At 44.7% G+C, this 20,049-nt stretch overlaps 3 protein-coding genes across 9 annotated transcripts in view; 1 reads left to right on the top strand and 2 right to left on the bottom strand.

Moving 5' to 3' along the window:
* The first annotated feature begins 14 nt into the window (after positions 1-14).
* cdadc1 (cytidine and dCMP deaminase domain containing 1) lies at positions 15-4,307 on the top strand. Of its 2 annotated transcripts, none has more exons than XM_084667556.1 (10): positions 15-267; positions 429-535; positions 819-996; positions 1,228-1,720; positions 1,845-1,945; positions 2,334-2,383; positions 2,614-2,783; positions 2,971-3,160; positions 3,330-3,387; positions 3,583-4,307. In XM_084667556.1, exons 1-10 carry the CDS (start codon positions 144-146, stop codon positions 3,678-3,680), a joined length of 1,569 nt encoding a protein of 522 aa, XP_084523682.1. In that variant the 5' UTR covers positions 15-143; the 3' UTR covers positions 3,681-4,307. The 2 variants fall into 2 exon arrangements, with proteins under 2 accessions (XP_084523682.1, XP_084523681.1); XM_084667555.1 differs by having other exon boundaries at positions 1,845-2,149.
* A 120-nt stretch (positions 4,308-4,427) lies between these two features.
* cab39l (calcium binding protein 39-like) lies at positions 4,428-11,825 on the bottom strand. Of its 2 annotated transcripts, none has more exons than XM_084667558.1 (9): positions 11,664-11,825; positions 8,756-8,884; positions 8,247-8,411; positions 7,999-8,117; positions 7,719-7,887; positions 7,484-7,543; positions 6,889-6,954; positions 6,659-6,802; positions 4,428-6,461 (listed from the first exon to the last, which is right to left on the bottom strand). In XM_084667558.1, the coding sequence occupies exons 2-9, from the start codon at positions 8,855-8,857 to the stop codon at positions 6,282-6,284; spliced, it is 1,005 nt and encodes a 334-aa protein (XP_084523684.1). In that variant the 5' UTR covers positions 8,858-8,884; positions 11,664-11,825; the 3' UTR covers positions 4,428-6,281. The 2 variants fall into 2 exon arrangements, with proteins under 2 accessions (XP_084523684.1, XP_084523685.1); XM_084667559.1 differs by lacking the exon at positions 11,664-11,825 and adding an exon at positions 8,980-9,024.
* Positions 11,826-12,700: 875 nt separating this feature from the next.
* mcf2la (mcf.2 cell line derived transforming sequence-like a) overlaps positions 12,701-20,049 on the bottom strand; it is a 26,795-nt gene continuing 19,446 nt past the window's right edge. Inside the window, exons 22-34 of one of the 5 annotated variants that reach the window (XM_084667866.1) lie at positions 19,651-19,872; positions 19,173-19,265; positions 18,940-19,018; positions 18,724-18,790; positions 18,533-18,630; positions 18,133-18,225; positions 17,942-18,001; positions 17,358-17,432; positions 16,677-16,748; positions 15,711-15,820; positions 15,365-15,477; positions 14,735-14,838; positions 12,701-14,533 (exon numbers count right to left, since the gene is read on the bottom strand). In XM_084667866.1, coding sequence (XP_084523992.1) covers positions 14,448-14,533; positions 14,735-14,838; positions 15,365-15,477; positions 15,711-15,820; positions 16,677-16,748; positions 17,358-17,432; positions 17,942-18,001; positions 18,133-18,225; positions 18,533-18,630; positions 18,724-18,790; positions 18,940-19,018; positions 19,173-19,265; positions 19,651-19,872 — 1,272 coding nt within the window. In that variant the 3' untranslated portion in view covers positions 12,701-14,447. The remainder of the gene's footprint in view (positions 14,534-14,734; positions 14,839-15,364; positions 15,478-15,710; positions 15,821-16,676; positions 16,749-17,357; positions 17,433-17,941; positions 18,002-18,132; positions 18,226-18,532; positions 18,631-18,723; positions 18,791-18,939; positions 19,019-19,172; positions 19,266-19,650; positions 19,873-20,049) is intronic. The other 4 variants (XM_084667867.1, XM_084667870.1, XM_084667868.1 and 1 more) reach the window with 4 other exon arrangements.

Below are 20,049 nucleotides of genomic sequence, written 5' to 3'. Positions count from 1 at the left end.
AGGGGTTGGGCGTACCAACTGACAGTCTCCGCCTATTCACCTACGCCATAGCAAAATACTGTAGAAGCCAAGGCTAAAGACGGAACGCATACATCATTCTAGGATACGTATGCAGGTCGGACAATTTAGTCCTGACAAATTGAATGGCAAGAGCAAACAACGCGAATATAAATGAAGCTTTGCAGCAAAATTGTGCCGTATTGTGTCATTGTAACGGAGGTCGCGATGTTAAAGAGGCCGGTACACAGACCGACAGTAAAGTACAAGGTGAGAATCCATCACTGAATCGAAACCTACAGTAAAGTTAAGCCTCACCATGAATCATGGAATTGCATGTAGCCGAAACCAACTGACCATAAACAAGCGTTAGCATTTAGAACTCGGTTTGCTAAAAACCTTTACTCCATGACATTTGGTTTGTGTTTCAGGGCATGGCCCCAGATTGTCAAAAGGCAACCTTTTCACACTACTTAGTCTATGGATGGAACTGTTCCCCAGAGAAGAACTCGAACACAAAAATGATGACAATGAGTCGGTAAGCTGGACAGCTCACCACTGTTGAAAACTTCGGTACTGTCCTTGCCTTTCCTTCAATGTGTACCAATTTGAATGATCGATTCCCCTTCCATAAAATCACGTTAAAATGACATGTTATGACAAGCTCCACACTACACCACGTATTGTATTTTTCCTAATGGATTATGTCGGATTTTTGTATTGCATTTAATTATCCCTTGAAAGTCTACCTATGAATATCAGGATAAAAAATAAAATATAAGATTTTGAAGGATGTAGTAACATTTTCTCCTTTGGGTCAGGTGCGAGGAACAGGCTTGGTGGTGATCCGGGAGCACAGGGTGGTCGGTCTGCACTGCTCTGGAGCTGAGCTGCATGCAGGCCAGTTGGCTGTGATCCGACATGGACCTCGGTTGGCTTCCTGTGAGCTCTACTTCTCCAGGAGACCCTGTGCCACCTGCCTCAAGATGATCATCAATGGTAGGCCAGCCCAGCTTCAAACTTTCTTCAAAGCAAAAACTACAAATCCTTGGCACTGGTGTAGAGTGGCAATAGCTTCAATATAACCCTATATTTGTTTTTTATCATATTGGACATTGACCTGTTCAATCAGTTTCAGATTTTAATCACAACAAAGGATTTGACATACGTGGCAATGACTCAACTCATTGCATCCATTATATTCAATTGCTGATTAATTTTCTTGCCTAGCCGGGGTGAGCAGGATCTCCTTTTGGCCTGGTGACCCAGAGATGAGTCTGCTGGCAGGAGCTTGTGACCGGACGGACAGCATTTCCCAGGAGGCTGTGCTGGATGCCGTGGCAGTTGAGAAGATGAAGGCCAACAGTCGCCCTCACATTGGTGTCATTCTGCAGCCCCTGGCCCCTGGCCTGCAGCAGTTTGTGAATGAGACCTCCAAGAAGTGTGACTTCATGGAAAGGGTGTCCAATGACACTCCCGATCTGGATGTAGAAGACTTCTTCAGGAGACAGTGGAGACAGAACTTGGGCAGGTTCTCCAGGTTCATACCTCCGGAACAGCAGCACAGAGACATTCTTACCAAGATGGGCCTAGAGAACTTCTGCATGGAACCGTACTTCTCTAGCCTGCGGCAGAACATGAGGGAGCTTGTTGAGGTTCTTGCCTCAGTGTCTGCTAGTGTTCCACCTTTCCAGCATGGCTTCTACAAGATGGACAATGACAGGTGAAACATACCTTATCAACCCTTGCTGTTAGGGTGATTCAAGTCTTTTGACTTTTTTTTTGTGTCCATACTTATGATCTTCCTGAGGTTTTCTGACTGGTTTACTGTATATCTCTCCCCACAGGAAGGAGCCACAGTGTGGTGGTCCGCCTCAGGCCCGGCCGGTGTCCCAGGAGATCGCCCGGCACTGCATCACACAGGCCATGCTGCTGGCCTACAGAACAGGTCTGTGCTCTCCTACTCTGTTCATCCCTCTGTCTACCCCTCCCTCCCTTCCTAATTCCACACATTTAGGCACTCTACCAGCGGTCAACACGGTGCCATCTCCTGACACAGCAAAGATAAGGTCAGCCGTACAACTCGTCCTGCAATCCCAAACAACACATTGCAACATGTTCAGGTGGAGAAGAGAACCTTGTCGGGATACAAGTTAGACAAGTTTACTGATTGCTAGGTGCTGTCTTGCCTACAGGACATCTGCTGACATGCTTGTGGTTGGAAGACACGTTTGTAGTCTGACAGCTCTGGTGCCAGAGCATATTGGTGGTGAGGATTGTTTTAATTAGCTGTTGGTGAGCATGCCTAAATGTGGCATTTTCTGCTCATATTCCAGAGGACCATAAGGTTGGGGTTGGGGCTGTGATTTGGGCAGAAGCTAAAACTGTAAGTACCCTGTTTGCTTTCTTATCTTATAGTCAACAGATTTGGGCTGTATGGCACACGTATAGTTTTCATAATAGTACCTCAGACTTGCAGACACACTGCATGTACAGTTGCTTTAACATCCAGTTCTTGAAATCGTCCTGCCTTGACGTTCAAGGTTCTAGCTGCACAGTAAGGAAGATGGATGAACCTTTTTGGCATTTACTGATGGTTGCGTTGTTGTGTTTCAGGGACGTTGTGATGGTACAGGGAGGCTGTACCTGGTGGGCTGTGGGTACAATGCCTACCCAGTGGGGTCAGAGTATGCAGAGTACCCCCAGATGGACAACAAGCAGCAGGACCGGCAGAGACGCAAGTACCGCTACATCGTCCACGCCGAGCAGAACGCCCTTACCTTCAGGTAGGGAGGATCTTGGGTGTAGTCTCAATTGAGAGGAATCAGGGATTTTGGTATTTTATAATTACTCTATCCGTATAAATCTTACATTTGCACTACTGGGGCTTCTACATGACTATATATTTTATAAACAGTAATGAATAAATACTTTGAATATACAGTGTAGAAACCCTCCTGTCTTGCCATGCAGGAGTTCTGAGGTCAAAGATGAGGAGAACACCATGCTGTTTGTGACCAAGTGTCCATGTGACGAGTGTGTGCCACTGATACTGGGGGCGGGCATCAAACAGATCTACACCACGGACCTGGACAGCGGGAAGGACAAGGGGGACATCTCTTACCTTCGCTTCAGCAGCCTCCCAGGAGTCCAAAAGTTCATTGTGAGTAGCCTATTGTGTGACTCTGCTCTGACTCTGCCCAAACAACAATGGTTGTGGACAGGATATGATGCGTCATGACCATAAGACTCAACTGTCTGGAGAAAGCCAAGACTCCTACTTATGACACAAATAAATAAAAAAATCCCCTTCACTTTTTGCTTTGTCACAGTGGCAGAAGACCTCCCAAGATACTTGTGCCTCTGCACATGATGCTCATCATCTTCCAAGTGAGTAATGCATTTCCATTAGTTTGTAAGGCTTATTAACAAAAGGCCCCAAACTGTCACTGCCAAATTTAATTCCTTGTTTGTGAACACTTTAAACACAATTCTGATTCTGATTCATGAGGCTGGTGTAAACACCATGCCTTACCATACTGTTACATTGTTTTATCTTGCATGAATATGTTGTTTTGATTCCAGATGGATGCATGGGGAAGCACGACAGACAAGCGGAACAGGAGTCCCAGACTAGCAAGAGACATCGGCCGGACCACTTTAGCACCCTCCCACCTGTCTGAACAACACTCATAGTAGATAGAACACCCAGGGTGTGTACAGTAATGGAGGAACCTACTGAATATCCTGCTGTAAGATCCCATCCCAGATGGGTATGCATTTTGAAGAGGGGAGAAAGAAAGACAGATTTACATGGATCCAGTGGAAGAAAGGAGGGATTAGGTGGAAGAAAGGGGGTTAAGGTGATTCTATATTTTAAGCGGTACACCAAGGGTACTATATACAGGGTCCCCGCGGGAACTTTACATTTAAGGCCTTAAAATGTCTTAAAACAGACAGATTTTCATCGTATGTCTTAAATTTCATTTAGTCAGGTCTAAAAAAAGGTTTTACCCTAGTTTATTTCCAGAAATGCTGGCCGCAAAAAGTTATTACAAAGTAGCAAAAAAGTATTGAGTCGTAGCCTACAAAGCAGAGCTTTAGAGTCCAGGGTTCGAATTACGGGGGGGGCTTTGGGGGTTAACGCCCTTAATCAGGACCCCCCCTGTATGTAATTTAAATATTAAATTACATAATTGAAAATATGTATGTATGCTCAAGCAGTTAAATAAGCCTGCATTTTGCATCCCAGTCAGTGCATGCTACCTCGGAGGTATGATTTGTAAAATAAAACCTATTCTGGAAGTCTGCTCCACCTACTCCTGTATAAGTTAATGTTAGTTGGTATGAGAAGGTGGAAATAATAACCCATCTCATTTTAGTGTTTCCCAATAAGCAATTAACCATTACTTAACATGACAAACACACAGTTTTCTGTTCTATCCGTTTTATTGGTGATGTCATACTGTAGCATCAAGGTGGAAAATACACATGGTTGGTTTTCAGATGAATCCCATTGTAGAGATGGGCAGAATGTCCAATTGTTTTTAATTTGACCAAACATTTAGTCCAGAAATAGAGGATAAGTGAAGAAGAGTTAGATTAAATTGGCTCAGGTGATGGTTCAGTTTGAGAATGCCTGAATCTGTTAAGTCTCGTTTCAAACATGTAGAATATTGTCACAGCTTAAGTCTTTCGAGCGGCTTTGTTTTATCTCCAAGTATACAAGTGCATTATGACACAAAAGTAACTATTTTTGTGCCTTGTGCCTTGTTCAACCTATCCACAATTTGGCAATATCAAGAACAACCAATATTTATTTTCCTACTTCATATTACACATTATCAATTATTGGTTTTATATTTTTCTTCCTTTGCAACTACATCACAAATTCAGGTCATACAGAGTGTGATAGTTCATTAGTTTCACCTCCATGTATTTTTTTGTGGTCCTTGGCTACATGTGATATATTTGTTCACAGCAAGATGGCACCACCTAGCCTGTTCATGGTCAACTCCTCCCACCATCCTCTTAGATTTGGCCTCTCGGTGCAGCATAACTCAGATATAGTGAGTCAGAGGTTCATTGCTTAATCACACAAAATATGCTCAATCAGACCATATTTTCAAATTAAGAATTAAGCTCCCCTAGAAGGTGTTTAAAATATACAAAAGAGAAAAGGAAAACACAAAACCAAAAAGGCACCTCTGAATGTTAGTCCCCAACTGTTAATGTGTTCCCACAGCTCTGCTTCTAAACTCCTATCTAAATAATGACAAAAGCTAAAAGAAATCACTTACGTATAGAAAAAAAAAAAACATCTCCCCATATCCTCCTCCTTCAACAGAGGTCTCCCAAAAAATGCCTTTGTGGATTATACTATGTCACTCACAAACAGGTAAAACCAGCATTCATTCACATGACAAAGGAAACAAACACTTTAATTAAAGTAAAAATAATCATGACCAAGCCCGTGGAGGAACCAAAAGAAACCCTAGCATTCTATAAAACGGAAAGTAGCCATCAGCCTCTCATGAAGAGAACCAATGATTAAAATAATTCTACAAGTCATATCAACTGTACCTTTCATATTAAAAATAAACATTATGCTTATTTTAGGTTCATAATTAGTCTTCTGGAGAAAAAAAACGAATTTTGATGTTTTAATATCCAATTACCTGTTAGTGTAAATGCAAGGCATTCAGAGTAGAGCGAGGTCAAATAGGAGTTCCACACAAACAAAAATCGTATTAGCCTAGTTATGTACAAAACAGCACTACCATTTCTAGAATCTGTCAGGTGTATTTAAACACTGCTCATAAAGTTGAATTTCCTCATAATTCCAAATGGTAAATTCCTTTCATTGTTCTGCAGCAACATTAGGAGTGTTTGTAGAAGGTGGGAGCGTTCTAGCTAACTCATGCATAAAATGGTAAAGAAAGACTCCTTTTCGGACCCCTGGACTCCCCATATCCCTCCGCCATTGGCCAAATCTCTTCAACCATTGGTTCTCCCAAGAGCTCAAAATTGTCTGCCTCAAACATTCCGTTGTGGCACTAGTTCACGTGAATGATCAAAGTCGATGAAGAAAAAATATGTCAAAATAAATTGAATCAGCATTTAAGAACTATTCTTTGAACGATAAAAGAAACAAGAAAAGACAAATGTCTTTTGAGATTTTAAATATAATCATAATTATTACGGTTAATGCATTTTTTTTTCTATATTTTTTGTGAATAAAAAGTTAAGGTTTTAAGTATTGGGTGTGGGTTGAGGGGCGTACTTTAAGAGGCCGGTTTCTTAAGGTCGCGGATCTGTTTGATTAGATAGGTCTTCTCGTCGTTGAACTGCTCGTCGTCCGTGCGGTCTTTTTGGAAGTTGCTAAGGAAGTCGATGAGTTTGGTCTGGTTCTTCAACAGGATGTCCACGATGGGCTGTGTCTTGTTCGGGTTGGCCACAAACACCTGATAGGGAAAATGCATATGAGACAGCCTGCTATTTTTGGGACCGATCAAGAATCCCCATTGGGGGGGGGGGGGGACCTAAACCATCAGTGCTGTTTTACAGAACTATGTGTGCATCTATCTGGCCTTGTGAGAAAAAGTAGTGTGTGTGCATGTGTGTGTATGTGTGTGTGTGAAGGGGGGGGGGGGTGTAGTACCTTGAAGACATGGAAGGCCTCAAACTGGATATTGGGGCTCTTGTCTCTCAGCAGGTTCATCATGAGCTTCAGGTTTTCTGGCTTGCTGATGTACCTGGTCATCACCGTGAAGTTGTGCCTGTCCAGCAGTAGCTCTCCCAACAACTGCAACACGAGCCACACGTTAAAGGTTTTGCAGAGCGACGGATTTGAGTAGAACAACGAATACGCCATTGTAAAGCAGCTCAGACCTTTAACGACTGTCTCTTCGTCACATAGTTCTCAGAATGCAGGAGCTTCTCGTAGTCAGTGAAGATCTGCGACAACACAAAAGAGATGTTAGTGACAGTGAGGTGAGGGTAGAATATTGATATGGGGTCTCTGTGGCTGGTCTGAAGATATATTTTTCAGTGGGCCAGTCTGCATGCCTGTGCATTACGGGCCCCTAGAGGCCTCTAAGGGGCCATAAAAGACAGCCTTCTCCACAGTAACCTGACAGCCAGGCCTAGTGTGGTCTGTTGTGAGGCCTGTGACCTGAACTGACTCAGACGTCCCTGCTCTTTCAACACTCTCCCCCTCCCTGAGTCCTAACCCTGTGCTACAGCCAACAGACAAGCGCGTGTTTTCCACCTCAAGGCTCCAAAAATAAATACGTAAAAATAAAATAAATAAATAAATAAAATAGGAAACCAGCACACGGAAGGTTCAGTCGTAAATACCAACAGTCATGCCAGGAGACGGCCTGATGGCCTAAACTGTTCTTGTTTACTTTTTCCCCGACGGCACAAGTCTAGCTGATGTTGCAACTGCTGTAGCATGTTCTGAAGGAGCGAGGGTACCACTCACAGCATCGTAGTTCTGTTCTAGATATTCCGCCACCAGGACCTTGTGTCTCGTCAATAGATCCTGCAAATGGAGGGCAGAACGTTAGACCCGGAAACGATAAGTATTTTAAATGCAGCACTTTACTATTCACTACCATTTTGGGCCTTGTGCCAAGTGCTAACAAAGACATCAATCGTGCTAACCTTTTTAGGAATCATGTGGGGCTTAGACATGCATGTGTGCGTGTTGGCCTGACCTTGAAGGTGGCGAAGGCGTCCGAGGCGATGTCGAAGGTGGACATCTCCACGTAGTTGAAGAAGTCGTGGAAATGCTCCGAGTGGAGGACGACCTTGGCCAAGGGCTCGTGTCTGATACACTCTCTCAGCATGATGCCACAGTTCAGCGCCACCTGGGGCGTCTCGTACCTGCCACGCACGCACACACACACGTGTTGCATTTGTGGAACTCTGTGTTTTCCTGGGATGTGTGTGCCTGCGCATGTGTGTGTGTGTGTGTGTGTGTGTGGGCCAGCTCACCCCTTCTGTAGCACAAACAGCACCTCCTGGTGGGAGCAGAAGTACTCCACGGTGGGGCTGCGCGTGCCGATCTGCCTCCGCAGGATGTTGTTGAAGATCTGACACACGTCCTTCTTTCCCTGCGCGCGCACACACACACACACACACAGAACGTGTTTACCACAACAGAACATCTCCAGAATGTTCCATCTCAGTGTGATGGCCTAGAAAGTCCTGCGCATGCGTGTGTGTAGGTGTGTGTGTTTCACCTCAAAGTCGATGACTTGCAGGTTCTCCACCAGCGAGATGAGCAGGCCGCTGTTGTAGAGCTCCTGGGCTAGCTGGGCCACGGTCTCTGTGTGAGGCTCCTTGTCATTGGTCCCATACAGGATCTCCTTCATGGCCACCAGACACTTAGACACCTCTTCAGACGCCTGGGAGAGAGGACAAACAAGCATGGGCTTAAATGGTCCAGTGAAAAGGGCCTCAATAACAGTACATAATGTTTGTGTACAAACTCAATACTGTGTTTGGTTGGTCTGGGCTAGAGCCGGGCTGAGAGAGAGAGGGAGCGAGAGAGAGAGAGAGACAGAGAGAGAGAGGGAGCGAGAGAGACTTTACAGTGGGGTGTAAACAGATGACCGGGCTGGGCTGCAGTGCTACTTTCACAGCCCGATGTCAGAGGGGCACCAAAACAACCAGAACTGACCGGACCCAATATCCAAGGCCGGAAGAGGCCCTAGGCAACCTCGCACCTGCTCGCTCACACACACGTTACCTTCTCTGTCTTCTTGTCTTGTTTGACCAGGATGGCGAGGTTCTCCTTCAAGGTCTTGACGATGTCTGCCGGACTCTTGTGGGATTTACCGAACAGCGGCATACTGGCAGTTCCACTCCTGAGTCTCTCCTAAACACAAAGACAAACAAACCCCACATTAGAGCACACTAACCACTCCTTCTAAAAGAATGCATAAGTAGGCTACAACACACCACACTACTAACTTATAACTGATCCTGCTCACAGCATGATATAGACGAAGGGATAGATACTGTAAAGCTGTAGATGGAGGGAGGGGGGGGGGGTGGGGAGAGAGAGTTTCCTCCGTGGGACTCAGTGATTCATAAAAGACCATTAGACCCGCATTCTCCTGAGTCAGACTGCCCTCTGCACACCTCACCGAATCCAGCGATGCACTGTCACCATGGCAACTCAACTACGGCACGGCAGCCAAACCGCAGCTCGAACAGGTGTGTGTGAGAGACAGTGAGCTAGACAGAGGAAGGGGGAGAGTGTGTGTGTGTGTGGGAGAGAGAGAGACTGTTATCAAGACACTGAATCAAAACGTTGTCTGTGGCAACTACAGTAGCAATGCTGGCAGGCACCAAAACCACAGCTATCGAGAATAGCACATTAGAACATTACTGTCATGGAATGCTTGCTTGTTTGCTTGGCTTCTGGGCGGGGCCTATCAGACCATGTACAACATAAAAAGAGGAGGAGTTGTGGGAGGAGGGTGGTTAAAACTTGTGACTGATAATCCTGGTCTGGGAGTGCAAGGCCAGGGTATTACCTCCCTCCCTCCCTCCTCCAGCTGGCCGCTGCTCCTGCTGATGCCAGGAGCTTGTCACTTTGATCCAAGTCCACATCAGTGGCCTCAACAGAGGGCCCAACACTTAAGAACATGAAGCTACACTGCTTCACAGGCTGGACTCACACCCGTCCTGCCTGAGCGGCAGTTTGAGACATCAGCATTTCGTTGTTGCGGAACACACACACACACACCAAAAAAACCCCGGCAACGTCACAACGCCAATTTCTTCAGACCTGTTCCGCTCCAATGGCCCACCGACCGAAAGAACATCTCCCCACGGCCACACTCCTGTTCTACTCACCGCATCGAGGGACCGCATTTCCCAGGAAGCAGCTGGGATTAGCGTGAGCTGTAATGAAACTTTAATAAGCCACCCATCAGCCAGTCAAACGGTAAATGCTCTCTTGGTATGTGTCCGTCACAGAGGGGATAATCTCCTCATTTGGGCTTCAGTCACCAGGGGCAAGGAGAGACAAGGTACCTAGTGACATCGCTTCCAAGTTTTTCCATCACTGCTCTCAACTGTGGTTGCTAAGATACATTTTTCCTCCTCCTCCCCTTCCTCCTCATCTGCTACCTGTCATGACATCACATATCAAATTCTCTTATTGACTGGAGAGAGTTCCAAGACAGCTTCTCATCTCCATTAGGAAAATGCTTGGATCATGCTCTTAGAAAACGGAACCACGACCTCTAGATTTACACACCCTCAAACCCAGAACGTCTTTCATGGATCACAGCAAGCATGTACGTACAGCAAAGCAGGGATCTGAACGGCTCCTGTCTGAGACTGGCCATCGACACACGCTCTGAAATACTCTGCTGGGGCCAGGACTAAAGTGTCTGAAAGCAAACCTAGTTTACGCCACACCAGCAAGCCTCTGTGGTGAGGTGCCTGTGTGCCCTGTTAATATCCTGGAGTGGATCACAAACACATCGGGGGCTGTAGAGTGGAGTCATCCATTAAACATGAATAGGATACAGTCTCAACTAAGAGAGAGAGAGAGAGAGAGAGAGAGAGAGAGAGAGAGAGAGAGAGAAAGAGAGAGATAAGGGAGATGCGGGTGGGGGGCAGAGAGAAAGACAGACACAGGAAGGAGAGAGAGAGGGAGAAGGTTCCAGACACAGTCACCAATATTATGTTCCATAAGCTTCCTCATCTAGTTAACATCACTCCAGCACTGCAAGCCCCAATAACACAGATGGCTCACTACTGATCACTGGACATACATGGCTGTAGAACACTAGCTGGCATGGAACACTGTGACTGTCACGAGGGTTAAACAAGTACAGAGATATCTTTTCATTGATGACGGTTTACGTTTTTAACGTACACTATCAATACACCTTCACATACACATCTCGGTTATGAATTGCTTACGTATTGCTCAACCACAGAAGCCATATTACCACATCACAAACAAGTGATTGTAGTTTTACATTAAACGTCCTATTAAAATTAAAACAACTTGTTTTGTATTTTGCAGTGGATATTACAAAAAAGAACAGCTTCTGAGACAGACAATACTAAACGAGGGCCTAACGATGGCCTGTTTGCCTGCTTCTCTCTCTCAATTGACGTTGCCCCTGCGCAAGACGCATACACAAGGACGGCATCTATGGCATCGCTATAACAAAATCAAAACAAATACGAGCACAAAGGCTGACTTCACACAATTGATGCGTGACACATACACATCCCCTTGTTTTCTGCTAGTTCGCTTATGAGCGAGGACGGTATTTTCAGGGAAACGCGTCCGTTCCAGGACGAAGGCGTGTAATGTCAACATTAGTGATTTGACAAAGATAACGAGAACATTTATGAACGCTAATACAGAGGCCTGTCTAAACTTCATTTGACACAATAGCTCGCAGAAACTGATCCGACAGTGTGTTTTTGTGTGCTACACCCTAGTTATGATAAACGTTTGCGAAGCTAAAGAGAATTGATAATGGCTACATAGTTAGCACGCATATCAATTCGATTGAAGTTTGTAACAATGTCAAGGGCGACATCAGAATATTACATTAGGCCAATTCTTGTGCTAAAATAGCCTAGCTTTCGACGACGCACTATCAATGATGGGTACTTACAGTGCTACGTTATTAATAGTTTCTTTGCTCTCGAATATCTTGACTGCTGTCCCGATCCACAATGTTACCGAGCAGCTTTTCTGGTCACGCCAGCGCGGTGTACGTCGCTGGGCAAAACGTCAGAGGAATGTGTGTATGTGCGGAATCTTTTAAGAAGGCAGTGCAGAATTCCATTCGGTCTGATTCGAGATGAGGTGCAGTCCCAAACCAGAACTTCACAACAAACCATCCTATTGGAGCTTTCCTGTAGGTGACGTCAGGCCACATTTCCTGTCTTTCCTGGATTGTTGCATTTTTGTTTTCTATAATCCAACAGTATTAAACGTTGCAAATGCAAAGTGTCTGTTTTTGTCTTTCAGTATTATATTGGGTGTTGCTGTATAGTTCGGTTAATAATTAAAGGGAAATACACCGTATACCTTTAAATCAAAAATACTAAAACGAGAGAGAACACATGAAGACAAAATATGCCTTTTTGCTGTGACCATAAACCTCAATAGTCCTACAGCTCGTGATGGCTGTGTGATTAAGTAAAGTAATTTTCTATTTTTTAAAACACGTAGGCCTATAGTAACGGTAATTCTAGGTCAGCTGTAATAACAGACATAATTCCTTGTGCATTTTAAATCCCTCCTTATTTGCAATAGTATTTAATGCCATTTGATGCCATGTTAAAACCATAAATGAAAGCATGTTGCTAAAGTCTGTGGATGACGATAAGGCTAGTAAATACGGTGTTCCTTAGTTCTTACCTCAAAGACTGTAGAACTATGTACTTCAGACACTTGATCTTTCGATTTGCAGTATTGGTTTGTTATTTTAGAGTCTTATCAAATGTGTAAGACAGATTCTGACCTATAGTCAGGTCATAATCTGTCTTATCATACATCTACTATAGGTATAGTTTCAGTGTAAGTGTTATAGAAAAAGTTAATAAGCTGTTATTTAGCAATTTCATGGAAAATAAATAGTGATACCAACAATGAATGTGGTGTCTTATACAGATGACACCTAATAATACAACAGTTTCAGAAAGATTATAAAAAATGTTTAAAACCTTTATTGAGTCTGGTGAGACACTTAAAATGGTGTGTCTTGTTCAAATTCAGACACATGACAGTTCAATTTTCACCAGGGAGTTTTAGACAACGACATTGGAACCATGCCACAAAAGTCAATAAAATCTCTGATACACAATAAGACTGTGATCCACCAAAACATTAGAGTCTTCATAGCCAATATACATATATTCAAAGACAAATCTGAGGTATAAGGTGATATCTGTACAAATGTCATTTCATGATAAAATAAGTTAACTTTTACGTATTGATCAATAATGCCATAGAGAGTCCACACTCTCTGGTTCACATTTCACAGTTGTTTCAGACCACATGAAACTACGACATTCTTCCATTTTTGTAGGAATCTGACCCCTAAGAAGTCTTGTGTGGGATTCCTTTGACTTGAGTCATCGTGAGGCAGGCTATCCCCGAACTCAGGTTTCTGATAAAAATTGACCATGAAAGACCAACGACCAAAAAGAAACCTTGTTCAGAAGAGAACTTGACTTAGAACAAAATAGACAGATATGTAATGTAAGAGAGCTGACACCGTTCCCTAGTCAAGACCGCAGAGAATGATTACAGCTCTAGAACGTACATTTCTCTCAGTGTGTTCTGCAACATAACCTTCTCAATGACAATCATACAGGAAGTGTATATCTCATGTCTGCAAGCAGCCTGGGGCTGGGTGGAAGGCCATGGCTTCAGATCTGGGGCCATAGTACAGGTGTCGTCATGCAAGTTCAAAAACCTTCCTCATAACAATATTACTCTTCTGATTTGAGTTATACAATGTTAAACGTCTTGGAATTTACATTGTAAAAATAATGTGCCCTGTTGGAACTGTACACTGACAGTAATGTGTTTATTTAATATAAGTTTTGTTTCATTTATTACTTGGTCAAGGACAGTAGTTTTTGTTTTATGCACCCATCTGCCTCCTAAGAGGCACACATATTAAAAAATGTAAAACATTACTTCATGTTTATAGTAACCTTGGGGAAAGAGTGACACATTAAATATAACTTTATCTCCTGAAGGACCAAGGACATTCTGACAGACTTCTTACGACAAGAAGTCTTACAACACACAGGTTCTCCTGGAAAGACCAGGGATCCACAACAGAGACTGAGGTGTGGTTTTCTGTGTCCGTGCTGAGGGAGGGGACGGTGGGCAGGGGGGGTTAAGTGCAATTTCCTGGTTCTTCCTCATCTCTTTGTTAGCAGTCTGTGTGTGTATGGGGGAAGGGGGCAAGGCTGTTAGTGAGGTTGGTGACGCAGGACAGGTGAGATAAACAGGTGGGCCGAAACTCCTGTCACACCACTGGGGGAGGGGCCAGAGGGTAGATCACGTCTACCCCCTACACTGGCCCTAGTGACAGTCGAGTCACTGCTTCAACAAAAACAGCTTCTCACTCACCTGCTCCAACCAGGGCCAATCCCACTCCCAAACTCAGGGGATTGTGTACATAGACATCCTTGATTCCTGAGAGCTGTGATGACTGGAGAGCAGTTTGAGGTAAACACCTCCTTTCACACTGAAGCGATGGTGAGCCAACTTAGAGCTGTCCGTTTGCTTAATTCCAAGCTGCCTCTGTTACTGTGTCCACACACTGTGTGTGTGTGTGTGTGTGTGTGTGTGTGTGTGTTTGTGGTAGAAAAGTGCACGTGTCATTCAAAGAGTTGACCACAAGGTGGTTCTGAAGCAGTGAAGAGGCATGTCCTCAGGGTTTGATGTCAGAGAAGCTTGTGTATGTTCCTGTCTCACTGCAGCTGGAGGAAGTGCTGAGGTGGCCCGACACACTGCCCTCTGGAATACGACAGACAACAAACAGGAAAATCACGTCATTGCAATTAGCGAGGGTGAAAGAAAGACAGCTAGCGAGGGAGGGAGGGGTATAGAGAAAACTCAATAGAAGAAGGAATGAATAGATAGAATGCAGGAGAGTCTTGAAGCAAAAAACAGTCTCTCTCTCACACACACACACAACCAAATATGCACACACCGTACCTGAGCTGCTGAGAGACTGTGAGGACTTGGACTCTGAGATGAAAGTGAGGAGGTTTGCTGCTGCTACCCAACCTTCTTTGCTGCTACGCAGATTCCTCACAAACCTGGGGAGTTCAGTATCAACACACACCCCGTCACCTCCATGGAACACAGACTTCAGAACTCATGCAACAAACACATGCTCACGACATGTCACTTTGATTCCAAAAAAATTATCACCAATAAGCACCAATACCGTTTTTTAAGGACCAATATTTTTTCTGGTACTCGCCGATACCTATTCCAATGTTTTATCAGGTTACTTGTTTTACATGTACTGGGTTTCATACCTCCTCTTGATATTAATGCAGAACAAAGCATGCATTTCGCAATGTGTGGGTTGTTGTCATAAATGTTGACGTATTTCCACACCCTTGAGGCTGACATTGTGTCTGCTGCTGCAGCCTCTGTGCATGGAACATTCTGTCAGTTACGTCACGTGAGGCATCGGTCTTTGGTATTGGGGGGTATTTTTACAAGTATATGAGCTTGGTATCAGCCCGATATCGATATTGGTACACCCCGAATATATATATACACACACACACACGGTTTCATAATCGTTTGATGGAGAATGAGAGGGCAATGTACCATTGGCTGTCCTCTCCCTCTCTAATCAGTTGGACCATGTCCCCACTCTTGACGGACAGTTCCTGGGCCCCTCCCTTCTCGTAGTCTGCCACCACAGTGTATCTGCCAGGGGCCTGGGAAAACAGGTCAAAGCTCACACACCTACTCAGATGACTCAGGCCTAAGACAGATGCTGACCAAATATAAAATAAAATACAGGAACATTATGGTACATACAATAGTGTTTTATGCAGAATTTTGTTCCACTGTTTAAATGTATCTGGTCGATACTAAGAAGGTAGAGAGGCGAGTAAAAGAAAACTGCTGATCCCCTGAAGCCCATATCCTAATCCCCAGGTTGACTCACCAGCTTCCTTCCTCCCTCGTCCTCGGCATCAGAGTTCAGGGGGTCCTCAGCACTGGAGTACCCATCATGTTCTTCTGAAGCGTCAACTGAGAGGGAAGCTTTGTTCCAGCCTGGAGAGGAGAGAGAGGGACACAAGAGAGAGGGAGACAGAGCGGGTAACAAGGTTGAATGTTTAGAGAACTGAAGGAGTTTTATGAGTTTATGTGGGACATTGTAGGTCATGTTGTCATGATGATACAATCATAAACAACATTGTATCAGATTTCACGTTTGTCATGCCCAAAAGGGAAGGCTCTGAAGATGAAGAGAAATGACACTCCAGGGTATGGAGGGATGAAAGATGAAGAGTTATGACACCACACCCAGACATCGTCTGTATTTGTTCAGTCGTGTTGACCCATCAATCCCAACATTTTTATTTGATGTAACGCCAAGGTGACTGCTCTATAATTGCAGCCTCATAAGACATTGATTCATTTAATGTAGAAGCTAAGAAGCTCAATAAAAAAAAAAAAATTGGAATGGGAGCACAGTTCACCAGAGCACTCGAGAAGATCAAGGTGATAGCAATACAGAACCATAAAACCCCTATTGGAACCCTCCATAACATGATCTGAGGAGCATGAGCTAAGAGAGGAGGTTGTTACACCACAGTTTGTGTTCAGAGAGACCAGAGAGGGATACCAGAGAGGTGGAAGGAGTCTGCTGGAGAAGGGGGTGGAGGAGCACAGCACAGCACACAACCAGGACCAAAGCCCTACACGGAGATGCGACGATGAGGCGACACTTTTCCATCGATCGACACATAACAGGTCTTATAGATCTATCTTAACTGCAGCTGTTTCCACCTCCATCCTCTGGGAAAAGACTTGGTTATTTTATCGGTTAAACTAGTTTGCGCCTCCGGTGCTTTCATCGTGGCATCTCGTCACGGGGCTGAGGTCCGTGGTTAGAGGACTACCGTACCTCTCCTCTTGGACTGTAGCAGGCTAGAGGTGCTGAGCCACTTGACCCTGCTCAGAGACACATGAGGAGACTCTGAGGGAGGGACGGAGGAACATGTCAGTCCCGTCCAGACAGACTGGCTGGCTGTCTGTCTGCCTGTCTGTACGAACACTGGTCAACCAGCCAGTCATTCAGTCATCCAGACAGCTTCTTTTTCTTCTCTTTGTTTAGTCTTCCAATTAAATTAATTTAATGTATGTCATGTATTCATTTAGCAGACACTTATCCAAAGCAATGTACAGAAGACAGGAAATTAAAAGGAAAAAGGACAAAACCTCCACAGTCAACTTATAAACACACATACACCTATCAAGAAATAGTCAGTAAGGCGATGTTCATCCCCAAACCAGTCACCCAGCAGTCAGTGCACTAAGGATGGGGCTTGGTGATGGTGCTGGGCTCTACACACTGGATGGGGAGGGAGGGTGGCACCCACACAGCCCCACTGAACGAAACAAACTGAGGGTGCTTTTAACCATGGATCTGTCCACTAAACACAGTGAGGATGGACACGGTGTGGAGACAGTGAGGTGCTGAGTGTGGGGAGCATGCTATTGGTGGAGGGGATCAGGGATGCTAGTCACACACGGTAGGAACGGCCCACAGCATGGTGGCTGTAGGACCTCTAGTGGGCTTCAATACCTTTAAAGCCAAAGGGAGTAGGATCACTCTTTCTCAGCTGGTGTTTGGTTTTGAGGTCAGGGCTCAGAGGAGATCCTGGCCACAGTCAGAGGTGAGGCAGAGAGAGGGAGGAGGAGGAAGAAGAAAAGGTTTTTAAGATGGAGTGTGTGAAAAGAAAAGCAGCGGAGAGAAAGAAGAAAGAGAGACTCATTCCCAGCCTCCGACTAAAACAATGGAAATCCTTACTTTGAGAAAAGCGAAGAAATAAATGAAATATAATATTACAGTGAATACATGTTAATCTCTGTGTTTCTATGTGTTTTACAGTGAGGAAAGGGAGTAAATAATAATTTATAAATAAATGTTATACTGTTCTGTGCACTAAACTCTAATCTTTTACTGTAACAATCTCTAGTACATGACTATAACTACAGCTACAAGTCCAAATCCAGATTCAGATACAAGCAACCAAGATCTAACCAACAGACTCTCGTCAAAAAAGAACCTTCTAGAACCTACTTCCAGAATGTGGCTTTACTCAGATGTTGTATCTGAAACCTGAAAGTACCTAAACTACAAGTCCCACAATGCCTTAGACTCAGTACCTGGTGGACAGAGTGTGACCATGGGTAATGTTAGACTTTTACCACCAGGGGGAAGAATGTCTGAAAAGAAAAGCATAGAACGATTCACTTGACATTCCTCACGAGTCTAAATGTGTAGTTTTCTTTCATGAGACTGGGTAACAGGACTCAAATGTGTACAGTGAAGACTAGCGCCATTTAGGGACTGTTACCTTTCTGGCTCTTTAGATTGCTGAAGCCCTGTAAGGTAAAGCGTTTTTTAGCCACTGAGGCCCTGTCTGTGGTTGGACTGGTCACTGTGTCCTCTATAACCATGGGAGAGAGGTGTAGGGGGGAGCGAGAGAGAGAAAGAGATAGAGAGAAAGAACGACAAATAGAGCGAGAAGGATGAGGCCGTGGGAGCGATTGAGAGAAGAAACGAAATGCAGTGAGGGGAAAGAAAAAAAAGAGGAGAAGGTCAGATTAGTTCATTAAAAGAGCAGAAAGTAAAGTGCAAGAGACCCAGAAGAAGAATCAGGAAATCGATACCACACAAATGTTCCATCTGTGGCAGTAGAAAGAGGGAATAACATTAACTCGGAGTGTTTGACTTCCTCTCTGCTAAGCACTCACCTTTCTGCTTGGGGGAGGAGTTTGAATCGGATGGTACTGTAGGCTCTGCCTTTTTATCTTCCTGTTTCTTCACACCTTTCTGGCTACTTCTGAAAGGACTGCAAGAACACACACACACATGTAAAAGTCCATTAAATGTGTGTGTGTATGAATGCATGGCATGCTCTTGTTTGCGTGTGTGTGAAGCTGACCTGAGAGAAACCGATGAGTTATTGCTGCTTGGGGATGTTGATTCTGAGCTTTTCAGTTGGCTTGCTTCTGAAAGACAGGGGTTGTTCACAGTTATCTAACAATCCTTATGCATACAGAGATGGGTTTGTTCTGTTGGTTTAGTAGCAAGAGTTATTTGTCATGTATCAACTTTGGAATGTCAGAGACAATGTGTGTGAATATGGTTGTGTGTGTACCTCTACAGGCCTTCAGCTGGCCAGTAAGAACCTTCCGGATCTCGTTCACCCATGACGTCTTGATCTCGGGGGTTGCAGCCTGGAGGAGATCACAGTATCACAAAACTGTCATGCAGTATGTTTCCTAAATGATTGGCCTTCTAATGTAATTACAACTCCTACTCTACACTCTAGACTTCTAGATCAAATCGAGCTCAATAGAACAGTGTAGTTATATTTCCTCTGTGTCTCACCTGGACGATGAACACCTCCTCTCTGGAGTTGCACCAGATTTCAAACTTCTTGTTGTCCCCCTTGGCGTTCTCGGTGATGCCCACCGCACTCATCTGGATGAGGGAGGGTGGGAGCGACAAGCAGAGGAAAGGAGGAAGGCCGGGGAGCAGAGAGAGAAATTGTAAACAAACCAGCGACAGCCCCCACAACCCCAGAACCGTTTTTAAAGTGAGGTTAAAGACCTTTTTATTTGATGTGTCCTATAGGGATGTGTTGGAGTGTTGATGCAGTTGTTTTGTCCGTATGTATCTGTGGTCATATCATGTCTGTATGTATCTGTTGTCATGTTGATTTTAGCACTCTGTATAGCACATTGGTCAATGAAAGTTGTGTTTAGTTGTGCTTTATAAATAAAGATTGATTGATTGAGAACATCCCGCGGGCCTCGACTGAACGACGCGGTGGCTGGACATGAGCGTGCGAGCCGGCCACACTCACGTTGAGCGAGTGTTTGAAGCTGTAGGAGGGAGCCTTCTCGTAGCCCTCTCCGTTCTCCTCTCTCCTCTTGCAGAACAGCAGGGCCTTCTCGTGCAGGAACAGGTGTCTCTGCATGGGCTTGAAGCGCGCCAGGTCCTTGACCTTGGCGTGGCCCTTCTTGTGCTCCGTCCACACGCTGAAGGAGCCCTGCATCAGGAGACGGCCCAGGTCCGACAGGTTGGCCTGAGACGGAAGGAAGAGAGAGAGAGGGAGAGAGAGAGAGAGATAGGCTGTTTAAGAAGGAAATGCAAGTTAAACACAGCGCTCCTTTGTTACACAAAGAACCTGGCTGTCCATTCACTGATTCATTCATACGTCAATGAATAGGCGTGACTCAGCATAATTTTTGAATACACGCAT

The sequence above is a fragment of the Hypomesus nipponensis genome, chromosome 12 (assembly GCF_054491055.1).
Source record: "Hypomesus nipponensis isolate SF chromosome 12, ASM5449105v1, whole genome shotgun sequence".
Taxonomy (NCBI): Eukaryota; Metazoa; Chordata; class Actinopteri; order Osmeriformes; family Osmeridae; genus Hypomesus; species Hypomesus nipponensis.
This window is presented reverse-complemented; position numbering and strand designations above follow the sequence as displayed.

Bases quoted from the DNA above. Each gene is read 5' to 3' on its own strand.
- cdadc1 (XM_084667555.1), top strand. From the start codon at position 144: ATGGCAAGAGCAAACAACGCGAATATAAATGAAGCTTTGCAGCAAAAT. The intron at 2,150-2,333 runs GTTAGACAAGTT...CTCATATTCCAG, and splicing joins AGAACCTTGTCGGGATACAA to AGGACCATAAGGTTGGGGTT. The intron at 3,161-3,329 runs GTGAGTAGCCTA...GCTTTGTCACAG, and splicing joins CAGGAGTCCAAAAGTTCATT to TGGCAGAAGACCTCCCAAGA.
- cab39l (XM_084667558.1), bottom strand. From the start codon at position 8,857: ATGCCGCTGTTCGGTAAATCCCACAAGAGTCCGGCAGACATCGTCAAG. The intron at 6,803-6,888 runs GTCTGAGCTGCT...CTCGTGTTGCAG, and splicing joins CGAAGAGACAGTCGTTAAAG to TTGTTGGGAGAGCTACTGCT. The intron at 6,462-6,658 runs GTACTACACCCC...TTTCCCTATCAG, and splicing joins AGGCCTTCCATGTCTTCAAG to GTGTTTGTGGCCAACCCGAA.